At 46.3% G+C, this 21,326-nt stretch overlaps 1 protein-coding gene across 11 annotated transcripts in view; it reads right to left on the reverse strand.

Moving 5' to 3' along the window:
* Window positions 1–21,326, reverse strand: part of MADD (MAP kinase activating death domain) — an 853,817-nt gene that overhangs the window by 662,149 nt on the left and 170,342 nt on the right. For all 11 annotated transcript variants that reach the window (XM_078684455.1, XM_078684462.1, XM_078684460.1 and 8 more), the window contains exons 5-6: window positions 10,006–10,137; window positions 189–302 (exon numbers count right to left, since the gene is read on the reverse strand). In XM_078684455.1, the coding sequence (XP_078540581.1) occupies window positions 189–302; window positions 10,006–10,137 (246 nt within the window). The remainder of the gene's footprint in view (window positions 1–188; window positions 303–10,005; window positions 10,138–21,326) is intronic.

Genomic DNA, 21,326 nt, shown 5'->3' on the forward strand with positions numbered 1-21,326 from the left:
GACTTGGGGGAGCAGTAGACTGGGGCAGAGGAGGAGGGGGTGCAGCAATCAAGGGGTCGCAGAGGAGCAGGGACAGCTGCACCTCACGGGCTGGCCATGGAAGACAGAAGAGGTGAAGACATGAGACTGCTGAGAGGCAGGGGCGTGGGGAAGCACAGACGGCGAGTTATACCTCACAAATGTCTTACCCTGTTGGTGTCTAAATCCACCAGCCACACATCATCTGGCATCCTGAAGTCAGACTTGTACAAGAAGAAGCTAGCAGGTACTCCGATGATGTACGGTGTAGGTGCCAAGAGCAGCTGGAAGAGAAAGAGACAGTTAGAGGGAACCACACTCTACAATGGTATGATCATCAGAAAATGGTTTCAAAAGAAGGCCTATCTCCATGTAACCTTAATGTTAAATAATAGGACTCCTACTTTACGGCCCCTTCCTCTTGGAAGAGAGGAAGAAAATGCTAAGCCTTTCGTTGTGAAAAGGGGGTGTCCAGACCGTGCAAGGCCTTAAATTTAATCTTTGCGCTTTCTTCTGCCAAAATAAAATTTGCCATCGGTGTTAAGATGTCTTTCAAGAAATGTCCATCGGTGAATGCTAATCTGTCCCAGGGTGACGGTTACTTCTTTGCCCTCTTTTGTTACGTATGCAATATTCGAGGAACTCTGCTTCTTAGTAAATAGAATTCACAGTGTACTTGCAAATGACATGCAAGTTAAGCTGCCAGATATACAATTAGTTTGTTTATTGGCTACAATCCATGCACTTCACAGCACCTCTTCTGAACCTTTTACCACTGTAGATATATTAAATACCTTGGAGCAGATTTTTATGTGAATGTGTTGTTGTGATTTCAATGTGTAACCCATGATTTTAAAGCTATTTGTTACCTGTGATAACGGATTTAGGGGTGGTACGTTGTCTCAATACGATGCTTTAGACTTTATTGTATTTATACTAGATAAAAAAATAAATATATATATATATATATATATATATAAATATAATATTTAAAAATCATTCATGTTGTGTATGTATGACTATTTTGCAAAAGAGCTGCAGTCTGGCAATACTTTTATTTTCTACTTCTAGTTTATCTACAGCCTTGACAACAATTCACTGCTAAGTAAAGGAATCGAGTCTTGTTCTTCATGGCTGACGCTACAATGGTTGTTGGTTCTGCTCATCTCTGGGCTGCAGCCAAGAATGTCTCAGTTCTATTTACAATTGCTTTTGGCGCTGTTCTGGTTTTTCTGTCAATGTTTGGGTTCTTCGGCCTTTAGTTCGCTTCTGCAAGCCATCCATGCGCTGGCACCAATATTATGGAAGTCAGAATCAAGACATTTGACGCAGCGCCTCTACAGCCCCTTTAAACATCTGTGTGGAGAGCGACAGAAAGAGCAGAGGGCAAAGGGCCATATGTATGAACACATTTAATCACAGACACAGAATGGGTAAAACCCTTTGAATCATATGCCCAAAGAAGCTGCTGAACAGGATATGCGAATGTGAGAAGTTGGCCTGGCATATGCTGTCCACTAGTTATAGTGGGCACCTGGTACCAGTCCAAACGACACCTTAGAGGTGATAGGTTAAAGACAACCTTTATTGAAAGCTATCCTAGTGGTAGCTGTGGAGAGCAGCCTTCAGGCTAAGTATTCAAGGAATGTAAAGAAGTTGCTTTACCAGTCTATAATCTCATGAATGACCAAATGAAAGGAGAACCACACCAGGTGTATGTATGTGTATGTGTATATATATATATATATATATATATATATATATATATATATATATATATATATATATATATATATATATATACACACACACACACACACACACACACACCGCACTAGTCTCTTTATGAGGCTAGAGGTCAAAGCATGTAAGTTACACTTAATATAGCACAGTAAATTAGCACAATATACGTTGTGCCCTAGGGGAGTACCAAACCATATAATAAGAAATTTGTGTAAGAACCATGACTTGACTAGACACAAGGCCTAGAGCCCGTAGAATCGCTGGGACCACAAGGAACCACCCAAGGTAGTGACACAGGGGACCCACGGGGGACGTGTGCAGTGTGAGAACACAGTCTGGAAATCCACCTCTGGTGTTGCAAAGACTTTCTCGACCGGCAGGAGTTCGGAGAAGCAGACCGGCAAGATGAGTCTTAGGTGCCTGCAAAGCAGGAGTGTAACTCCTTTACTTCAAGGGAGATTCATCAGTCATCTAGTCGTGTAGATCGTCGAAGTTCCAGGATATCAGTAGCAGAGTTTCATCCAGGTGTAATGTAAATTCCTGTTGCCAAGGGTTCCTTTCCTAAATCCAAGAAAGGGGTTGGACATACTCCGGGGACCCACCTATGGGAGGGTTTAGAAAGAAGGGAGGCTACACCCATTTCCTTTGTCCAGTTTTGCCCCTGCAAGCGGTTTGAGCTGGGCTCTCCACCTGTCCCAGTTGAAAAGGCTAGAAACCTGGGAGTTATCTTTGACAGCAAGCTGTCATTTAACCTTCATGTCAACAAGGTTGTGTCATCTGCGTTCTTTATTCTAAAGAAAATTAGGAAAATACTGCCTTACCTCCCCACCTCAGCTGGGAAGACCCTGGTCTCCACCCTAGTGTTTTCCAAAATCGACTACGGGAATGCCCTCTTCCTTAATACTCAGAAACTCGTTCTATCTAAGTTGCAGTCCATACAGAATGCGGCTGCAAGAATTCTTCTTGACATCCCCCGCCGCCAGCCAACCACTTCAGCCATTCGTCATCTGCATTGGCTAAGAGTAGAGGGACGTATTAAATGTAAGGCCCTCTGCATCGCCTACAAGGCAGTGCACGGCGTCGGTCCAAAGTTTCTGATTGAAGCGTTCCAGTTGTATAGCCCCAAGAGACAGCTGAGATCCGCCAACACCTGCCTGCTTCCGGTACCTCGCACGAGAACGGCAACTCGGGGAGACATGCGCTTCTTGGTTGCCACACCCAAACTTTGGAACCTTCTGCCACTCACCATAAAAACTGCCCCCAATTTGATGAGCTTTCGGAGGCTCTTAAAGACATGGTTGTTCAACCAGTAAGCCTGCTGCTCGGTCTTTTTATCCGCCACATACGCCGAGGCACCTTCGGGTATTTGTTTGCGCAATAAAAATCTCGAAAATAAATAAATAAATAAATAATTTTAAAAGTTGACAAACTTTTTCACATAGAATCACCAATGTTATCCTATGGGAAGAAATTCACTTAGCAGGTAAGTAGTGTTATCATTACTTTTTCTTACTCAGTGGTGGATCCTAGATCCGGCCCTGGTGCATCTCCTGTAAACAGTTGAAAGAATGCGTTTAAGTCATGCAGGCGATTTGTAAGGAATATTTGTAGTTGTGAACATCGACACTTAGAAACTTTTCTGGTGAAAACCAGACAATGGGTTCCTATGGAAGGAAATGCAAGTTACTGGTAAGTACGGTCAAAATTACTTTTCAGGGTCAGTGCTGGGCTGAAAGATGCAGCACTGGGTTCTCTCCTGATAACAGGCGAGAACATCAGAATTCGTTGTTCAGATGATTTTAGGTAAATATTTTAAAGTTTCAAAACTCCACACTTAGAAGAATTTCCAAGTGAAACCAGTTAATGGTGCCCTATGGAAGAAAAGTGAGTTTTCAGCTTTGGAGTAAGTTAAGGTTCCAGGCATAGACTGCAGTGGTAGTTAGGCCCAATGTTATCAAACGAGAGGCAGGGGTGCCTGCGGTTGGTGGCTGCTGGCTAGCAGGCCACGCGGCTGTGGGAGCTGGGCTCCTGATCACTTGCTCAGGGCAAATGGGGAAGTATATTAGGACAAAGGTTGTTCTGCCAGGGCCACTCGGGCGGCGGGGTGCAGAGTGCTTTTGAGCCGTCGGGCACTCAATGTTAGTCAATGGAGATCTTGGAAGGTGAACTAAGGCTGCAGGAACGGAGACTCTTCAGGAGCGACCAACACTTCGAGGGGTAAGTTGGGATCTTGGAGGATAGGTAGACACCCAGGAGTTGGGCGCCGGGGGGCGCATGGGGCAGGGAGTGTCTTTTGACGTCGGGAAATCGTACCCTCTACTGGACGCGATTGGAGGGGTCGACAGTTGTGAGACTGCAGGCGTTGTTTGGGTCGTCCAGGAGGGTCCTTGGGCACTGGATTTCTGGTCATAATCACTGGGGGGACGTCCTCAGGGTCTTTGTCCAATCGGGCACAGGCTGGGTTTGGCGGGTGTAGAGTGTGCTGGATTCGCGGTTCCTGGCTGGCACCAGGGGTATTGCTGGTTGAGCAGAACCACTACTCATGGGAGTCCCAGTCTTTAAGAGGGTCAAGGCAGGCAGGTCCTCCGGGTTTCTCGAGGTTGCTGTCCGCAAGAGACGCCGGGATTTAGCAGGAGCAAGATCAACAGGCCTGTAGGGCTGGGGCCAAGTCAGTTGGTGTTGTCCTTTTGTTAGCAGCTGCACGGCAGGTCTTCTTCTTGATCTTCCTTCTTGTTTTCAAATCGGGATCTGAGGAAGGAAGAGCACCTAAATACTACATTTAGGGGCGTTACAGGTAGAGGAAGGGCAGGGACCAATAGGTCCCTGTCCTTGGGTGGGTACACCCCCTAGCCTGCTCCTCTCCTGTGGGAGGGGGGCAGGATCCTATCTCTGATTGGGAAGGGCTCTCCATCTTCAAGATGGCCGGAGCCCGGTGTTGTGCTTCACCTCCCCTCTCCAACCTGAGAGGTGGAGTTGGCACAGGCTGGCGCACCCCCTTTCCTCATGTAGGGATTCCTGCCAGAGTGAGGGTCAGAACCGGTGGGGGCCAGTTGCTGAGTACAGCAAGTGTCCTGGAGAAGCTCACAAAGGCGGCATGCCTTTGAAGCTTCCCCCTGCCCATCCTGGGGGAGGAGACCTAGCACCGCGCCCAGGATGTGCATTGTTGCAGGCCCAGGAGAGCGGGGGGACCCAGAGGTCCAGCAACATGTCTGCTGTGTGGCAGCCTCTGCACCCTCTCAGACAATACATGGATTGTAGGTTAGGTTTCAGGGGGCATCTCTAAGATGCCCTCTGTAGTGCAATTTACATTAAATCCCACACTGGCATCAGTGTGGGTTTAATGTGCTGAGAAGTTTTATATCAAACTTGTCAGCCTTCAGTGTAGCCATTATGGTGCTGTGGAGTTCGTAATGACAATCTCCAAGCACCATATACTCTTAATGCCATCGCTGCACTTACAATGCTCAGGAATGGCACTGGGTACTGTAGGGGCACAGGGCTCGTGCACCTGAGCCCACACCACTGGCATAGTGCACCCAGCTAGAGGGGTGACTGAGGTAGGGTATGCCAGGGCAGTGGGATTGTGGACATGGCACATTGGGATGTGTGCCATGTGGACTCCCTGTTTAGTTCTGCACCAAGTCACTCAGCCTGCAAAGGCAGTGTGTGTGTGTGTGTCAGGGTACAGGGCCCCTAAGGGTGGCACAATAAGTACTGCAGCCCTTATGGGTCTTCTCTAGGCACAGTGCCCTGTGTACCTGTGGTACCATTTACCAGGGGCTGACCTCTGGCCAGAGATGCCAATTGGTTTTAGGTTTCAACACAGCTTTAGGGAAGAAACACAGGACATGGGTACCTGGTTGGCAGGAGCCCAGGGCACACTCAGTCAAAGTACATCAGCCATTCAGCAAAAAGTGGGGGCCAACCAAGGCAAGAAATATGGCACTTTCTCACACCAATGCAAAAGCTCTATATGGAAGGTGGGTTACGGGGTCATCTGCAGAAGCAGCAACAGGTGAGCCATTTACATATGATCCAAGACTTGAGATCCAACGAGACGGCCTACAGGCCTCGAGGGCGACGCCTAGTCTTCACATCATGTTCATGCATACGTTCCGTGTGGCATTTTGCATGAATGGTCACCTCAGTCAGCAAAAGGTGCGATGCAAGACCATCAGCAGCAATCAATGGGGAATGTATTTAATGCAGAGTTTCAAGTGCTTAGCGCCTGCACCAACACGTTAAGCAGCTGCAGCAGATCGCTCCACCACACGCCTGACTTAGCGTTTAACCACGTAGACTCCATGATTCCCACCCGGTTTGCCTTGGACGCTGGCTTCAGTGTCAAACTTTGAACATGGATTTAAAACACTGAAAGTAAACTGGCTCCAAGGACTCAGTGACTGAAGTGTTCCAATGCTCCACCCAAACAGGCTCACAACCCTGATGGGGACCACTTGGAGACCCTTATTTGTTTAAAATGAATATTTTGTAGGTGGATCCTACATATTTTCGTGGTGAGTTTTGGGGATCATCATTTTTGGGCCACGTTTTCTTTCCCACCTTCATATTTTTTCATTTTTCCTAACCTTTTATTTGAGGGACAGGGCCATATGAACATACAAAGCAGAATAAAAGAAAAGCTTGCACTACTCACAACCTTTGTACACAAAAAAATCTCAAAAGTACTCAATGAAACTGAACATTATTGCGTGCATTAGGAGTAATAATTCATAAATAACTGTTTTAGATTCTTGTATCAATTACATTTAGATCAGTTATGAAACAAGTTGGATCTACGAGATGAACAATGTAAACAACCTAATAAAATATGCAGAAATGACTTCACATGTTGCCATGAAGCCTAAAACGTGTCTTCATAGACTCTATATTAGACAAAGCGCCCATGATCTCATAGAACAGCAACTGACCAAGTCTATCATTTAACACCCTAATCTTGACAAGACACCTCAGGCATTCAGTGCTATTCAGAAAGGTGTGGCCATCTTAACACAACTTCTAAATAGTTTATTTCCAGTGACAAAGTATATATCACCAGGTCATGAGAGTTTCAAAATGCTGACTTGAGTCTCCCTTTGAATCCTGGCAATGTATTTAAAACAGTCTGCTACCTCAAGCAAATTAGCCTACCAGAAGCAAAAATCTAACCACTTAATCTTTCCCTAACACAGTTCTGTAATTTGATACAAATCCAAGCTGCCAGGCAATCTGAAGGGTCTTAGCTCAAGCTAAAAAAGCCGGCATCTGATATGATGAACTCCCATTTCTTGCCTTATCATTTCTACGGAAATCAAACATTTTATTGGGAGCAGCTTCCTCTAGTTTTAGCTTCCATATCACACAAAGCCTTGGGAAATCTTTGTAATTTAGGTTCAGTACCATAAATCACAACTGGCAAAAGTCTGAACCTCAATCCAAGAGTGGTCGCCGGTCAATGTGCTGCTAAGTTTGAATAATGCGTCTTTTATATCCAAATAGAACACCCTACATTTGGAATTAAATCATTTTTGAGCCATTTTGAAAGCAAAGGCTGCAGGCACGGAGCACTATAGTCTAACCCAAGTTTTATCCACAATCACTAAATTGCCTGCATATTCCACTCCTCAAACTACAGCTGAACCAAACTATGAGAGGGGAAATTACTTGCAGAAGCCATTTGAGGTTCTAGATCACACGTGTAAATCAGTGTGGGAGCAAAGAGCCCTGGCTCGCTAGAGTTTATGAGCATGCAATCATTATTGGTAAAAGCTGTGGAGCAGTCCCGATAGACCAGCTAAATTAATCTAAATCACTTAATATGTTAACTGTGGAAATCGAAAATAATTGAGGTTAGCATAAGCTGAAGCCATCTTGTTTGTGGCATCTATTTTGACAGCTATGTAATTCTTCCTTCACTGCTGCTTGCCCTTCTATTCTGCTGGAGTCATCAGCTTTAGTTAACTCCTTCTGTACTGAGCCAAAGCAATGTACGTGCTGAGAAAAGGCCTGTAGCTGCTGAAATGCACCTGGTCCAAGATATAGCTGTTGACTATTTCTTGCTGCTGTAAGCAGTTCTATTCCCCCTCCCACTTTTCTAAGTGATCTCCCACCTGCCCATGTTTGTCGGTAGTTATTCCTGGGTATGCTTGTACCTTCTATTTGTGACTACATGCTTACTCTGCAACAAACTCTGTATATAAGCACCATGGTCGGTGGATTCAATGAACTACCTCAGGCAGCACGAGAGTGCTGTGTGGAAGTAGTCCCACTCATGAGTGATTAATAAACTTGCTGTTTGAATTCCAGCTTCAGTGTGAATCTCTATTTTGCTGGTCTATGGACCCGTGGACAAGATAAGGGTGACCCCTGCACCGGTGTGCTCCTTAAAAAGCACATTTCCACAGTTTGGCGCCCAACTCTTGGGTCTCCTTGGAGACGCGTCCGTCCAAAGGAGTGGTCTTGACGGAAGAGTGGAATTTTGCTGAGGGGACGTCTGGGAATGCCTAGGATGGGGTAAGGAACCGGTTGAGGTGCCAGTAGATCAGAAAGGTCCTTATGTTGATGCAAATGTTTGAGCTCCACAGATCGGTTTCTGGTTGATACAGGAGCTACTCGTAGTGCTCGGTCTAAAAAATTGGTTCCTAGGGCTCCCCTATCTGGCGCAATAATAACATCAATAGGACACCTACATCTAACCCACTGTCACAGCCACTTGCATTTAGTCTTGATAAATTCACTGCAGAATGTCAATTTTTGCTTTCCTCTAACACGCCGGATAACATTATGGATATCGATATGCTCAAATATTTTCATGCTACAATACGTTGTTCACCAGAAGGTGTGTGTGTTATTTTGAATGATAACTACTCCAATGGTTGAGAGGTCTTGTCTTAATAAAGAGGATATCGCTCTTGCATCCTTACCTAGTACTTTGTGGGCTACATCAGAAACCGATGTGGGACAAATGGTTATTCCACGAGTACATATTCAAGTGCAGTAAGGTGCTTCATTGCCTCGACTGTCCCAATATAAATTATCTCGGGAAGGCAAAGAAGCATTGACGCACATTGTTCAAGATTTGGTCAAGGTGGGGGTTGTGGAAGAAGTCCCTTATAACATTTGTAATAGCCCTATTTTTCCTATTTTGAAAAGAGACACTGATACTAAAATTTACAGGCCCATTATTGATTTACGAGAGGTTAACAAAATTGTGGAGCCCCAATACCTGGTAGTCTCTGACATCACAACACTTCTTTCTATGGTTCCTCCTACTACCACTACATTTAGTGTCATTGATTTAAAGAATGCATTTTTTTCAATACCTATTCATCCGGACAGCCGTTATTTATTCGGCTTCACTTTAATAGATCATACAGATCATGTAGAGCTCCACAAGGGTATACAGAGAGCCCTAGCATTTATATCCAGGCATTGAATAGGCAGCTTCATTCTTTTCCTGTGCCGAAAGGGGTGGCTCTTATCCAATATGTCGATGACATCTTGTAGGCTGCCAATACCCCGGAACAGTGTAAGGAAGGATCACTGTCCTTTTGATCATTTATAGCCTCTCATCATCACAAAGTCTCTTGGAAGAAATTGCAATATTGTAGACAGCTGGTTACCTATTTAGGTCACCTCCTGTCTAAGTAGGGACGTGCACTCACACCAGATCACATACAGACCATTTTAGACCCTCCTGTGCCCCGTACTCAGAAGGATGTCTGTGCATTGATTGGCCTCATTTATTTTCGTAGTATGTTGGATCCCTAGCTTTTATTACATTATTAAACCCATGTTGGCCCTTTTGACTAAAGACACTCCAATGCCTCTCCCATGGACTAGTGAATGCCAGAATGCCTTTCAAGAGCTACGTCAAGCTCTTTGTTCTGCACCAGTATAAGGAACTCCCGACTGCACTAAGACTTTCACACTCTATGTACACGAGAGGTAAGGTTGAGCCCTCTCGGTTTTAACAGAGACAAATGGTGATAAACAACGTCCTTGCGCATATTTCTCAGCTGTCCTTGATCCATTTGCCCGTGCGCTACCTGGTTGTTTTCGAGCAGTGGCGGCAGCAGCTGTGTCTATACGTCAGAGTGAGGGAATAGTCTTGTCACATACACAAAAAAAACACAACATCGGACCAGTGCCCATTTGACAGGATATGAATTCACACTTTTGGCCCCCAATATAAAACAGCACCTTTGCTGAAGTAAGAGCTGTATTATCTTTCCAAGAACTCACCTGTTCAGCAGATGCCATGCATGTGGGTAGCAGTGGGATGACCGGGAACATGTACTCCAGCGGGTAAATCATTGCCACAAAGGCCATGACTGACATGGATAATGCGTTGTAATCGCGGGACTGCAGAACCACCTAATGAAGAGAATAAGACAAGATTTAGCAAAAACCCAGTGGAAGAACAGTAGAGAGACTTGCAGGTGAGAAGCGCAAAACATCTTGGATTCAATATCAGAGCAGTAAGGCAGGCATGTACCTATGAAAATAGTTTAACCAGAGAGCAGAATTCACAGTGGAGAGTGACTATCATGCCTGCATCCAACAGAAGAGCAAAGAAAGGTTAATTAATGTTACTAAGAGGCCTGGTATATCATCTCATAAATGATTTTATATATATATATATATATATATATACATACACACACACATACATATATACCTAAATACATATATATATATATATATATATATATACCTACATACAAGGTCCTAACTATAACTACCTACTGGCGACCGCAGTAATAAATAAATATATATAACGTCAAAAGTCAGCACTCCTCATCCGTCCATTCAAATAGACAGACGAGACACCGCTCAATTCCTTTGAGCATGATGAAATGTCTTTTTGGTGTTATTGAAGGGGTTTGCCACTCCGATGCAAGCTCGCCGTCGTAAGTGGCGGGAAAATCTGAATCTGCGACTTTGGAAGGTGAAATAAATATGTATATGTATATATATATATATATGTATATATATTAATCACCGAAGCAATCCCGGTACCGAGGGCACACTATCTCACAGCTGGTGCGAGTTGCAGGGACGGGCTTCCCCTGTGTTTTAATTCACCACCAAGAAATTATACTCGCACTCCTCCAGGGAATCATTTCAGCAGGTTTTATTTTATCATTGTGCCATTACAGCACACAGCATTTAACCTACGCGTTTCGATCTCACAATCTTGTTCACGGTTACAAACATTTGTCCCTCTTTAGTTTCAGTCTCTTATACCAGTTAGTCATAGCCGCACTATTATGATGCATTATGGTTCTGGTAGTTACTGTTCACCATTAAATTCATTACATAGTTCCATTTGTTTTCTTTTAGTGGCATATTTGTGTGCATTTATCATTTTGCAGTCTCTGGCATGATGTACACAAACGTATATTTGTCTTGACCTGTTTCACTTTTCAACAACTATTTGTATTATATCCACAGCGCATTTGCAGTAAATCTCTCAGTGAGTCAAGTGGATATTCATTTGTTTTACATGCATTCCAACCTCAGTTCTGTCATTGCATGTATATACCCGCTTGTTTAACTGTTGCGTTGTATTATTATAACGAAATCAGTTTTTACATGCACGCAAAAACTGATTTTGTTATAATAATACAACGCAACAGTTAAACAAGCGGGTTAAAACAACGAGGTGGGATTGAAATTTACACACTGTATAAGTACTAGTGAGATAGTGTTCCTGGATACAAAAGTCTATGTGAATAATGGTCAGCTGGAAACAACAGTCCACAGAAAAGCCACTGCTACGAACAGTATCCTGCATGGACAGAGTTTTCATCCTGAGGCGCTGAAAAAGAATATACCCTATGGTGAATTTATCAGGATGAAAAGGAATTGTTCGAACCAAGGAGAAATGAATATCAAATTCAAAGAAACAGCAGCCAGATTCAGCAAAAGAGGGTATAAACAATGTGATATTCAACGAGGTGAAAAGAGAGCAAGAGAAAAAAGTCGAAATGAAACATTGATCCCGAAAAGAGAATTACAAAAAGAATTAACCAAAAGGAAACCAATCAGAATGATACTTACATATACTAAAGAGAGCCACAAGATACGTAAGACACTAGAAAAGTATTGGCATATTGTGCAAAAAGATCCAGACATTGGTAAAGAATTTGGTCAACATCCACAAATGACATTTAGAAAAGCGCCATCCCTGTCGGACAAATTGGTCAAAAGCCATTTTGAGAAATAGAAAAAATCAAATAAGTGGCTAGAAGGAAGAAAAAGTGGCTTCACCAAATTTAGCCAATGTAAGGCTTGTCAAGTGGGACGAAATCTATCTAAGCTAAAGGATCCCAAAGGAAAAATCTTTAATGTGGAAAGTACAATCACCTGTAAAACAACGCATGTGGTATACCTATTACAATGGTTCTGCAGTAAAAGATACATCGGAAGCACCATTTGCTTTTTAAACAAACAAATATTGGAACATATTCGAGCACTAGAAAATCGTGACCTAAGTTACGCAATGGCCAAGCACATGTTGACCCATGAAAAAAAGACATGGAAGAACATTACTTACAGTGGATTGGCAACAGTGCCGATAAAAGAGAGAGGTGGGAACAGACTGATGACATTACGCCGTCTTGAATCTAGATTAATCATTCAATTTAAAACAAAGATCCCTTATGGATTGAACGGGGACGAAGAACTTTATGTGCACCTTTAAGTACATCCACCCTCCATATCAAAAAATCTGGCCAATATTGATGAACATACAATAGAAAATCTATTGTACACCGTATAATTGTCAGAGACTTTGGGCACTAAGTCCCTATACAACCACACATGCACGCAAAAACTGATTTCGTTATAATAATACAACGCAACAGTTAAACAAGCGGGTATATACATGCAATGACAGAACTGAGGTTGGAATGCATGTAAAACAAATGAATATCCACTTGACTCACTGAGAGATTTACTGCAAATGCGCTGTGGATATAATACAAATAGTTGTTGAAAAGTGAAACAGGTCAAGACAAATATACGTTTGTGTACATCATGCCAGAGACTGCAAAATGATAAATGCACACAAATATGCCACTAAAAGAAAACAAATGGAACTATGTAATGAATTTAATGGTGAACAGTAACTACCAGAACCATAATGCACCATAATAGTGCGGCTATCGACACCGTGTCACATTCCATCCTCCTTGACTCTCTGCGGTCTCTTGGTGTGACTGGTATGGCCTTAGCCTGGGTGGCCTCCTTTCTTGGTGAGCGAACCTTTCAAGTGTTCTCCTCTAAGGCGGCATCAGCGGTCTGTCCATCAGCGCGGGGTGTCCCCCAAGGGTCAATACTCAGCCCCCTATTGTTCAATCTTTATGTAAAACCCTTGGCTAACATCGTAGAGCAGACGGGGCTGACTTTGTTCTCTTATGCAGACGACACCCAGATTGTCTTCTCCCTATGAGGGCGAGACGAGAATAACCCCTCTGCACTAAAGTCTGGCCTCACTCTTGTGGCCGACTGGATGCAGAGGAATTGTCTCAAACTGAATGGGGAGAAGACAGAGGTGGTCATTCTGGGCAGAAATAAGAACTTATGGGGCCCTCAGCACTGGCCAAATGAGATGGGTTCACTTCCTGTGCCCACACATGCTGTACGCAATTTGGGCATCCTAATTGACGACACGTTAACAATGAAGCAGCAGGCCACTAAGGTCGCAGCAACCTGTTTTTCCATTCTTAGGTGGCTACAAAAGATCCTATGGATGCTTCCTACTCCCTCCCGTAGAACGGTTGTCCAGGCATTGATAACATCTCGCCTGGACTATGGTAATATACTTTATTTGGGTGCGGACGCAGCCACTATTAAAGTACTGCAGGTTGTACAAAATGCAGCCGCGAGACTTTTGAAGAATGTTCCTAGAAGAACTTCGGCATCATTTGCCTTGCAGGATCTTCATTGGCTTAAGGTCTCTAGTCGCATAAAGTTTAAGACATTGTGCTACATGTTTAGAATCAAGCAAGGCACTGCACCTACATACTTACAAAAGCTGGTGCAACCTTACAGGCCCAAGCGCACTTTACGATCTTCGGAAATTTCATTGTACCAAGATTTAAGCTGGTAAGGATGGGGGGGACGATCCTTTTCCTATCTTGGTCCCAAATATTGGATTGCCCTGCCCACAGCTCTCAAACTAGAGACTAGTCTTCTTCGCTTTCGCAGAGCACTGAAAACCCTGTTGTTCACATAAGTAGTTGGTACCTATATGCAGGCTTTGTTTGACATCTTCTTCTCTAGTCTATCCCTAGCGCCGGGAAACCCACTGCGGGTAGCTGTGCGCGGTAAAAGTTTAAATAAATAAAATAAATAAATATGACTAACTGGTATAAAAGACTGAAACTAAAGAAGGACAAATGTTTGTAACCGTGAACAAGATCGTGAGATCGAAACGCGTAGGTTAAATGCTGTGTGCTGTAACGGCACAATGATAAAATAAAACCTGCTGAAATGATTCCCTGGAGGAGTGAGAGTATAATTTCTTGGAGGTGAAATATATATATATATATATATATATATATATATATATACATATATACACATATACACATATACACATATACATACACACATATATACACACATATACATATATATATACACATATACACATATACACACACACATATATATACTGTAGCTCCGTTTGCACCAAGTCACGAGTCACTCCTTAGGCGGGTGCTGTTCGGCGTTGGTGCCACGCGTTAATATCATGGTTCCTCAATCCTTCCACATCCATATGAAGGAAGACAGCACTCATGGGGGATTTTCATACGGCGTTTATTCAACAAAAGGACAGACTAGTTTCGAAGGTAACTACTTCCTCGGTGTCAACTTGATGAGCGTTACGCGGCGCCATTTAAATCAATCCATGTAAGTTTCACGAAACAAAGAGGGGACTAAAAATGCAATACTTTACAGTGCGTGCCATCTTAAAAAGGTTTTACATTTTGTGTAAATAAATTTTTCTGCCCTTCTAACCTCCAATATGCATTTTCTTTCAATATATCATACTAATCCCACATCAGGGAAAATTTTGTCGGCATTATAAATAATACTCCAATTTTTCCGTGGATTGGCAATTGCAACCCACTATGGGTTGCCGCACCCCTCCGTGTACCATATAAAACAGGACATGATTATTTAAAACGATTTTTTGTAGTTCATTACACAATTAGCTAACGTTCTGTTAAGTGAAGTAACCCCAACCTTTAGATGGCTTCTGCCATCTTGGAACGGTAAACCCATTTAACATTCGTTTACCCTACAAGCTTCTTATCACAAGCAGTGGACTGAGATCAAAATCATAACATTGCGATGTAACAGAGGTTCTCCCTTTCCTTACACTCAACATCTTGAATGCCAAGTAGCTCCCCACTGGGGCCTATCTAGCCGTGAATCGGCTTGATCCAGTTTCTTGCTTGGTTGGGTATTACTCATAATCCAAACAGATTCATCACATATCTTCCATTAGAAACAGTCTAAGATCATTACTGTCATGGAGAAGCAACAAAGAACAGGAAGAAAAACAAGAAAACTGAAAAACTAATTTCCCAGGTGTACTGCTAATTCTTCCCCACTATTTAATCCTCCAGGTGATTTTGTCTGCAAGTCTACTATATACCTGGATTCCAGTCTCCTTAACTTCAACATTCTATCTCACCCTCTGGGACTACTTGGTACACAGTCTAAACAGATATTTTCTAACAGATTCCTGTTACTCCTGTGTTTGATGGAAAAATGGCGTGCCACCGGATAGGAAAAATCTTTTTTCACGATGGCTCGCATGTGTTCTAGAATTCTTAATTTCACACAGTTGATGGTGCTTCCAATGTATTTATGTCCACATGGACACTTTAAACAGTAAACTGCGAAGGTTCTTTGAAAAGTGAGGAATTTGTTTATTCTCCTCCCTTATGCCTTTCACTTCATAAGAGAGGGTCCTTTTACTGAAGGCACAAGCCTTACATTTTCTTACCATCCTGTATCTCAATTTTAGGGTCCAAGTAGTTTGCTGCCACCAAACTAGCCTGTCCCGTGAACCTTAGATTAACCTGATTCTCATTGAGCAATGCAACGTATCTTTCCGCCTCAACCACTGGTCCATTCCATATTAAAAAATAGGTCGTCGATATATCGATGCCACGATATAACCTTTTTGGACCGTTCTTCTTTATCGGGTGCCCAGGCCACCTGCTCCTCCCACCAGCCAACGAATAAGTTAGCGTAGCTGGGGGCGAAGCAGGTGCTCATCGCTGTCCCGGAGACCTGCCTGAATAGATCTCCCTGAAAAAGAAAGATGTTGTTAAAGAGGCAGTATTTCACGAGTTCTAACAGCATCTGATTGTGCAGGGCAAATTTAAGCTGACGTTTACTAAGGAAGTATTCAACCGCCTTTAAACTCTGCAAATGGTCAATGGATGTATAGAGGCTAGTAATGTCTAGAATAATTAGACAATAGGTTGGTTGCCAATCCACTTTATCAATCCGAGTGATGAAATCTGTGGTGTCCTTTATATAAGACTTCAAACCCAGGGCGGACACGAAAAGATAATGATCTAGAAATCATGAAAGGTTCTCAGTCAGGCTTCCCATAGAGGAGACTATTGGTCGTCCGGGTGGGTGGTCTTTGTCTTTGTGCACCTTGGGTAGGTAATAAAAAGTCGGTATGAATGGATTGGTTGTTCTCATGAAAAGATATTCTTCCAAGTCCAGCATTTGTCTATCATGCCACTTCTTGAGCAAAGAGTGGAGTTGGAGGATACGGTCATTGTATTTCTCCATTGAGGTAAGTTCATAACAACTTTGATCCCTCAACTGTCGCATTTCTCCACTGAGGTAAGTTCATAACAACTTTGATCCCTCAACTGTCGCATGGCTTCTTTTACACACTATGTATCGATCGGGGTCCCAGTGCTTCAGACGGGAGTGGCCTTAGAATGCTACTCTCCTATCGGGGTCCCAGTGCTTCAGACGGGAGTGGCCTTAGAATTCTACTCTCCTATCGGGGTCCCAGTGCTTCAGGCGGGAGTGGCCTTAGAATGCCACTCTCCTATCGGGGTCCCAGTGCTTCAGGCGGGAGTGGCCTTAGAATGCTACTCTCCTATCTGGGTCCCAGTGCTTCAGATGGGAGTGGCCTTAGAATGCCACTCTCCTATCGGGGTCCCAGTGCTTCAGGCGGGAGTGGCCTTGGAAAGCTACTCTCCTATCGGGGTCCCAGTGCTTCAGGCTGGAGTGGCCTTAGAATGCTACTCTCCTATCGGGGTCCCAGTGCTTCAGGCGGGAGTGGCCTTAGAATGCTACTCTCCTATCGGGGTCCCAGTGCTTCAGGCGGGAGTGGCCTTAGAATGCTACTCTCCTATCGGGGTCCCAGTGCTTCAGATGGGAGTGGCCTTGGAATGCTACTCTCCTATCGGGGTCCCAGTGCTTCAGGTGGGAGTGGCCTTAGAATGCTACTCTCCTATCGGGGTCCCAGTGCTTCAGGCGGGAGTGGCCTTAGAATGCTACTCTCCTATCGGGGTCCCAGTGCTTCAGGCGGGAGTGGCCTTAGAATGCTACTCTCCTATCTGGGTCCCAGTGCTTCAGATGGGAGTGGCCTTAGAATGCTACTCTCCTATCGGGGTCCCAGTGCTTCAGATGGGAGTGGCCTTGGAATGCTACTCTCCTATCGGGGTCCCAGTGCTTCAGGCGGGAGTGGCCTTAGAATGCTACTCTCCTATCGGGGTCCCAGTGCTTCAGGCGGGAGTGGCCTTAGAATGCAACTCTCCTATCGGGGCCCAGTGCTTCAGATGGGATTGGCCTTGGAATGCTACTCTCCTATCGGGGTCCCAGTGCTTCAGATGGGAGTGGCCTTGGAATGCTACTCTCCTATCGGGGTCCCAGTGCTTCAGGCGGGAGTGGCCTTAGAATGCTACTCTCCTATCGGGGTCCCAGTGCTTCAGGCGGGAGTGGCCTTAGAATGCAACTCTCCTATCGGGGTCCCAGTGCTTCAGGCGGGAGTGGCCTTAGAATGCAACTCTCCTATCGGGGTCCCAGTGCTTCAGGTGGGATTGGCCTTGGAATGCTACTCTCCTATCGGGGTCCCAGTGCTTCAGGCGGGAGTGGCCTTAGAATGCTACTCTCCTATCGGGGTCCCAGTGCTTCAGATGGGAGTGGCCTTAGAATGCTACTCTCCTATCGGGGTCCCAGTGCTTCAGATAGGAGTGGCCTTAGAATGCAACTCTCCTATCGGGGTCCCAGTGCTTCAGGCTGGAGTGGCCTTAGAATGCTACTCTCCTATCGGGGTCCCAGTGCTTCAGATGGGAGTGGCCTTAGAATGCTACTCTCCTATCGGGGTCCCAGTGCTTCAGGCGGGAGTGGCCTTAGAATGCCACTCTCCTATCGGGGTCCCAGTGCTTCAGGCTGGAGTGGCCTTAGAATGCTACTCTCCTATCGGGGTCCCAGTGCTTCAGGCTGGAGTGGCCTTAGAATGCTACTCTCCTATCGGGGTCCCAGTGCTTCAGATGGGAGTGGCCTTAGAATGCTACTCTCCTATCGGGGTCCCAGTGCTTCAGGCGGGAGTGGCCTTAGAATGCCACTCTCCTATCGGGGTCCCAGTGCTTCAGGCGGGAGTGGCCTTGGAATGCTACTCTCCTATCGGGGTCCCAGTGCTTCAGATGGGAGTGGCCTTGGAATGCTACTCTCCTATCGGGGTCCCAGTGCTTCAGGCGGGAGTGGCCTTAGAATGCTACTCTCCTATCGGGGTCCCAGTGCTTCAGGCGGGAGTGGCCTTAGAATGCTACTCTCCTATCGGGGTCCCAGTGCTTCAGGCGGGAGTGGCCTTAGAATGCTACTCTCCTATCGGGGTCCCAGTGCTTCAGATGGGAGTGGCCTTAGAATGCTACTCTCCTATCGGGGTCCCAGTGCTTCAGATGGGAGTGGCCTTAGAATGCTACTCTCCTATCGGGGTCCCAGTGCTTCAGGCGGGAGTGGCCTTAGAATGCTACTCTCCTATCGGGGTCCCAGTGCTTCAGATAGGAGTGGCCTTAGAATGCTACTCTCCTATCGGGGTCCCAGTGCTTCAGGCGGGAGTGGCCTTAGAATGCTACTCTCCTATCGGGGTCCCAGTGCTTCAGATGGGAGTGGCCTTAGAATGCCACTCTCCTATCGGGGTCCCAGTGCTTCAGGCTGGAGTGGCCTTAGAATGCTACTCTCCTATCGGGGTCCCAGTGCTTCAGGTGGGATTGGCCTTGGAATGCTACTCTCCTATCGGGGTCCCAGTGCTTCAGGCGGGAGTGGCCTTAGAATGCTACTCTCCTATCGGGGTCCCAGTGCTTCAGATGGGAGTGGCCTTGGAATGCTACTCTCCTATCGGGGTCCCAGTGCTTCAGGCGGGAGTGGCCTTAGAATGCAACTCTCCTATCGGGGTCCCAGTGCTTCAGGCGGGAGTGGCCTTAGAATGCTACTCTCCTATCGGGGTCCCAGTGCTTCAGATGGGAGTGGCCTTAGAATGCTACTCTCCTATCGGGGTCCCAGTGCTTCAGGCGGGAGTGGCCTTAGAATGCTACTCTCCTATCGGGGTCCCAGTGCTTCAGATGGGAGTGGCCTTAGAATGCTACTCTCCTATCGGGGTCCCAGTGCTTCAGGCGGGAGTGGCCTTAGAATGCTACTCTCCTATCGGGGTCCCAGTGCTTCAGGCGGGAGTGGCCTTAGAATGCTACTCTCCTATCGGGGTCCCAGTGCTTCAGATGGGAGTGGCCTTAGAATGCCACTCTCCTATCGGGGTCCCAGTGCTTCAGATGGGAGTGGCCTTAGAATGCTACTCTCCTATCGGGGTCCCAGTGCTTCAGATGGGAGTGGCCTTGGAATGCTACTCTCCTATCGGGGTCCCAGTGCTTCAGATGGGATTGGCCTTGGAATGCTACTCTCCTATCGGGGTCCCAGTGCTTCAGGCGGGAGTGGCCTTAGAATGCTACTCTCCTATCGGGGTCCCAGTGCTTCAGGGGGGAGTGGCCTTAGAATGCCACTCTCCTATCGGGGTCCCAGTGCTTCAGGCGGGAGTGGCCTTAGAATGCCACTCTCCTATCGGGGTCCCAGTGCTTCAGGCGGGAGTGGCCTTAGAATGCTACTCTCCTATCTGGGTCCCAGTGCTTCAGATGGGAGTGGCCTTGGAATGCTACTCTCCTATCGGGGTCCCAGTGCTTCAGATAGGAGTGGCCTTAGAATGCTACTCTCCTATCGGGGTCCCAGTGCTTCAGATGGGAGTGGCCTTAGAATGCTACTCTCCTATCGGGGCCCAGTGCTTCAGGCGGGAGTGGCCTTAGAATGCTACTCTCCTATCGGGGTCCCAGTGCTTCAGATGGGAGTGGCCTTGGAATGCTACTCTCCTATCGGGGTCCCAGTGCTTCAGATGGGAGTGGCCTTGGAATGCTACTCTCCTATCGGGGTCCCAGTGCTTCAGGCGGGAGTGGCCTTAGAATGCTACTCTCCTATCGGGGTCCCAGTGCTTCAGATGGGAGTGGCCTTAGAATGCTACTCTCCTATCGGGGTCCCAGTGCTTCAGGCGGGAGTGGCCTTAGAATGCTACTCTCCTATCGGGGTCCCAGTGCTTCAGATGGGAGTGGCCTTGGAATGCTACTCTCCTATCGGGGTCCCAGTGCTTCAGGCGGGAGTGGCCTTAGAATGCTACTCTCCTATCGGGGTCCCAGTGCTTCAGATGGGAGTGGCCTTGGAATGCTACTCTCCTATCGGGGTCCCAGTGCTTCAGGCGGGAGTGGCCTTAGAATGCTACTCTCCTTTTGGGGTCCCAGTGCTTCAGATGGGAGTGGCCTTGGAATGCTACTCTCCTATCGGGGTCCCAGTGCTTCAGGCGGGAGTGGCCTTAGAATGCTACTCTCCTATCGGGGTCCCAGTGCTTCAGGCGGGAGTGGCCTTAGAATGCTACTCTCCTATCGGGGTCCCAGTGCTTCAGGCGGGAGTGGCCTTAGAATGCTACTCTCCTATCGGGGTCCCAGTGCTTCAGGCGGGAGTGGCCTTAGAATGCTACTCTCCTATCGGGGTCCCAGTGCTTCAGGCGGGAGTGGCCTTAGAATGCTACTCTCCTATCGGGGTCCCAGTGCTTCAGATGGGAGTGGCCTTGGAATGCTACTCTCCTATCGGGGTCCCAGTGCTTCAGATGGGAGTGGCCTTGGAATGCTACTCTCCTATCGGGGTCCCAGTGCTTCAGGCGGGAGTGGCCTTAGAATGCTACTCTCCTATCGGGGTCCCAGTGCTTCAGATGGGAGTGGCCTTGGAATGCTACTCTCCTATCGGGGTCCCAGTGCTTCAGGCGGGAGTGGCCTTAGAATGCTACTCTCCTATCGGGGTCCCAGTGCTTCAGGCGGGAGTGGCCTTGGAATGCTACTCTCCTATCTGGGTCCCAGTGCTTCAGACGGGAGTGGCCTTAGAATGCTACTCTCCTATCGGGGTCCCAGTGCTTCAGGCGGGAGTGGCCTTAGAATGCTACTCTCCTATCGGGGCCCAGTGCTTCAGATGGG

This window comes from Lissotriton helveticus, chromosome 3_2 (assembly GCF_964261635.1).
Source record: "Lissotriton helveticus chromosome 3_2, aLisHel1.1, whole genome shotgun sequence".
Lineage (NCBI taxonomy): Eukaryota > Metazoa > Chordata > Amphibia > Caudata > Salamandridae > Lissotriton > Lissotriton helveticus.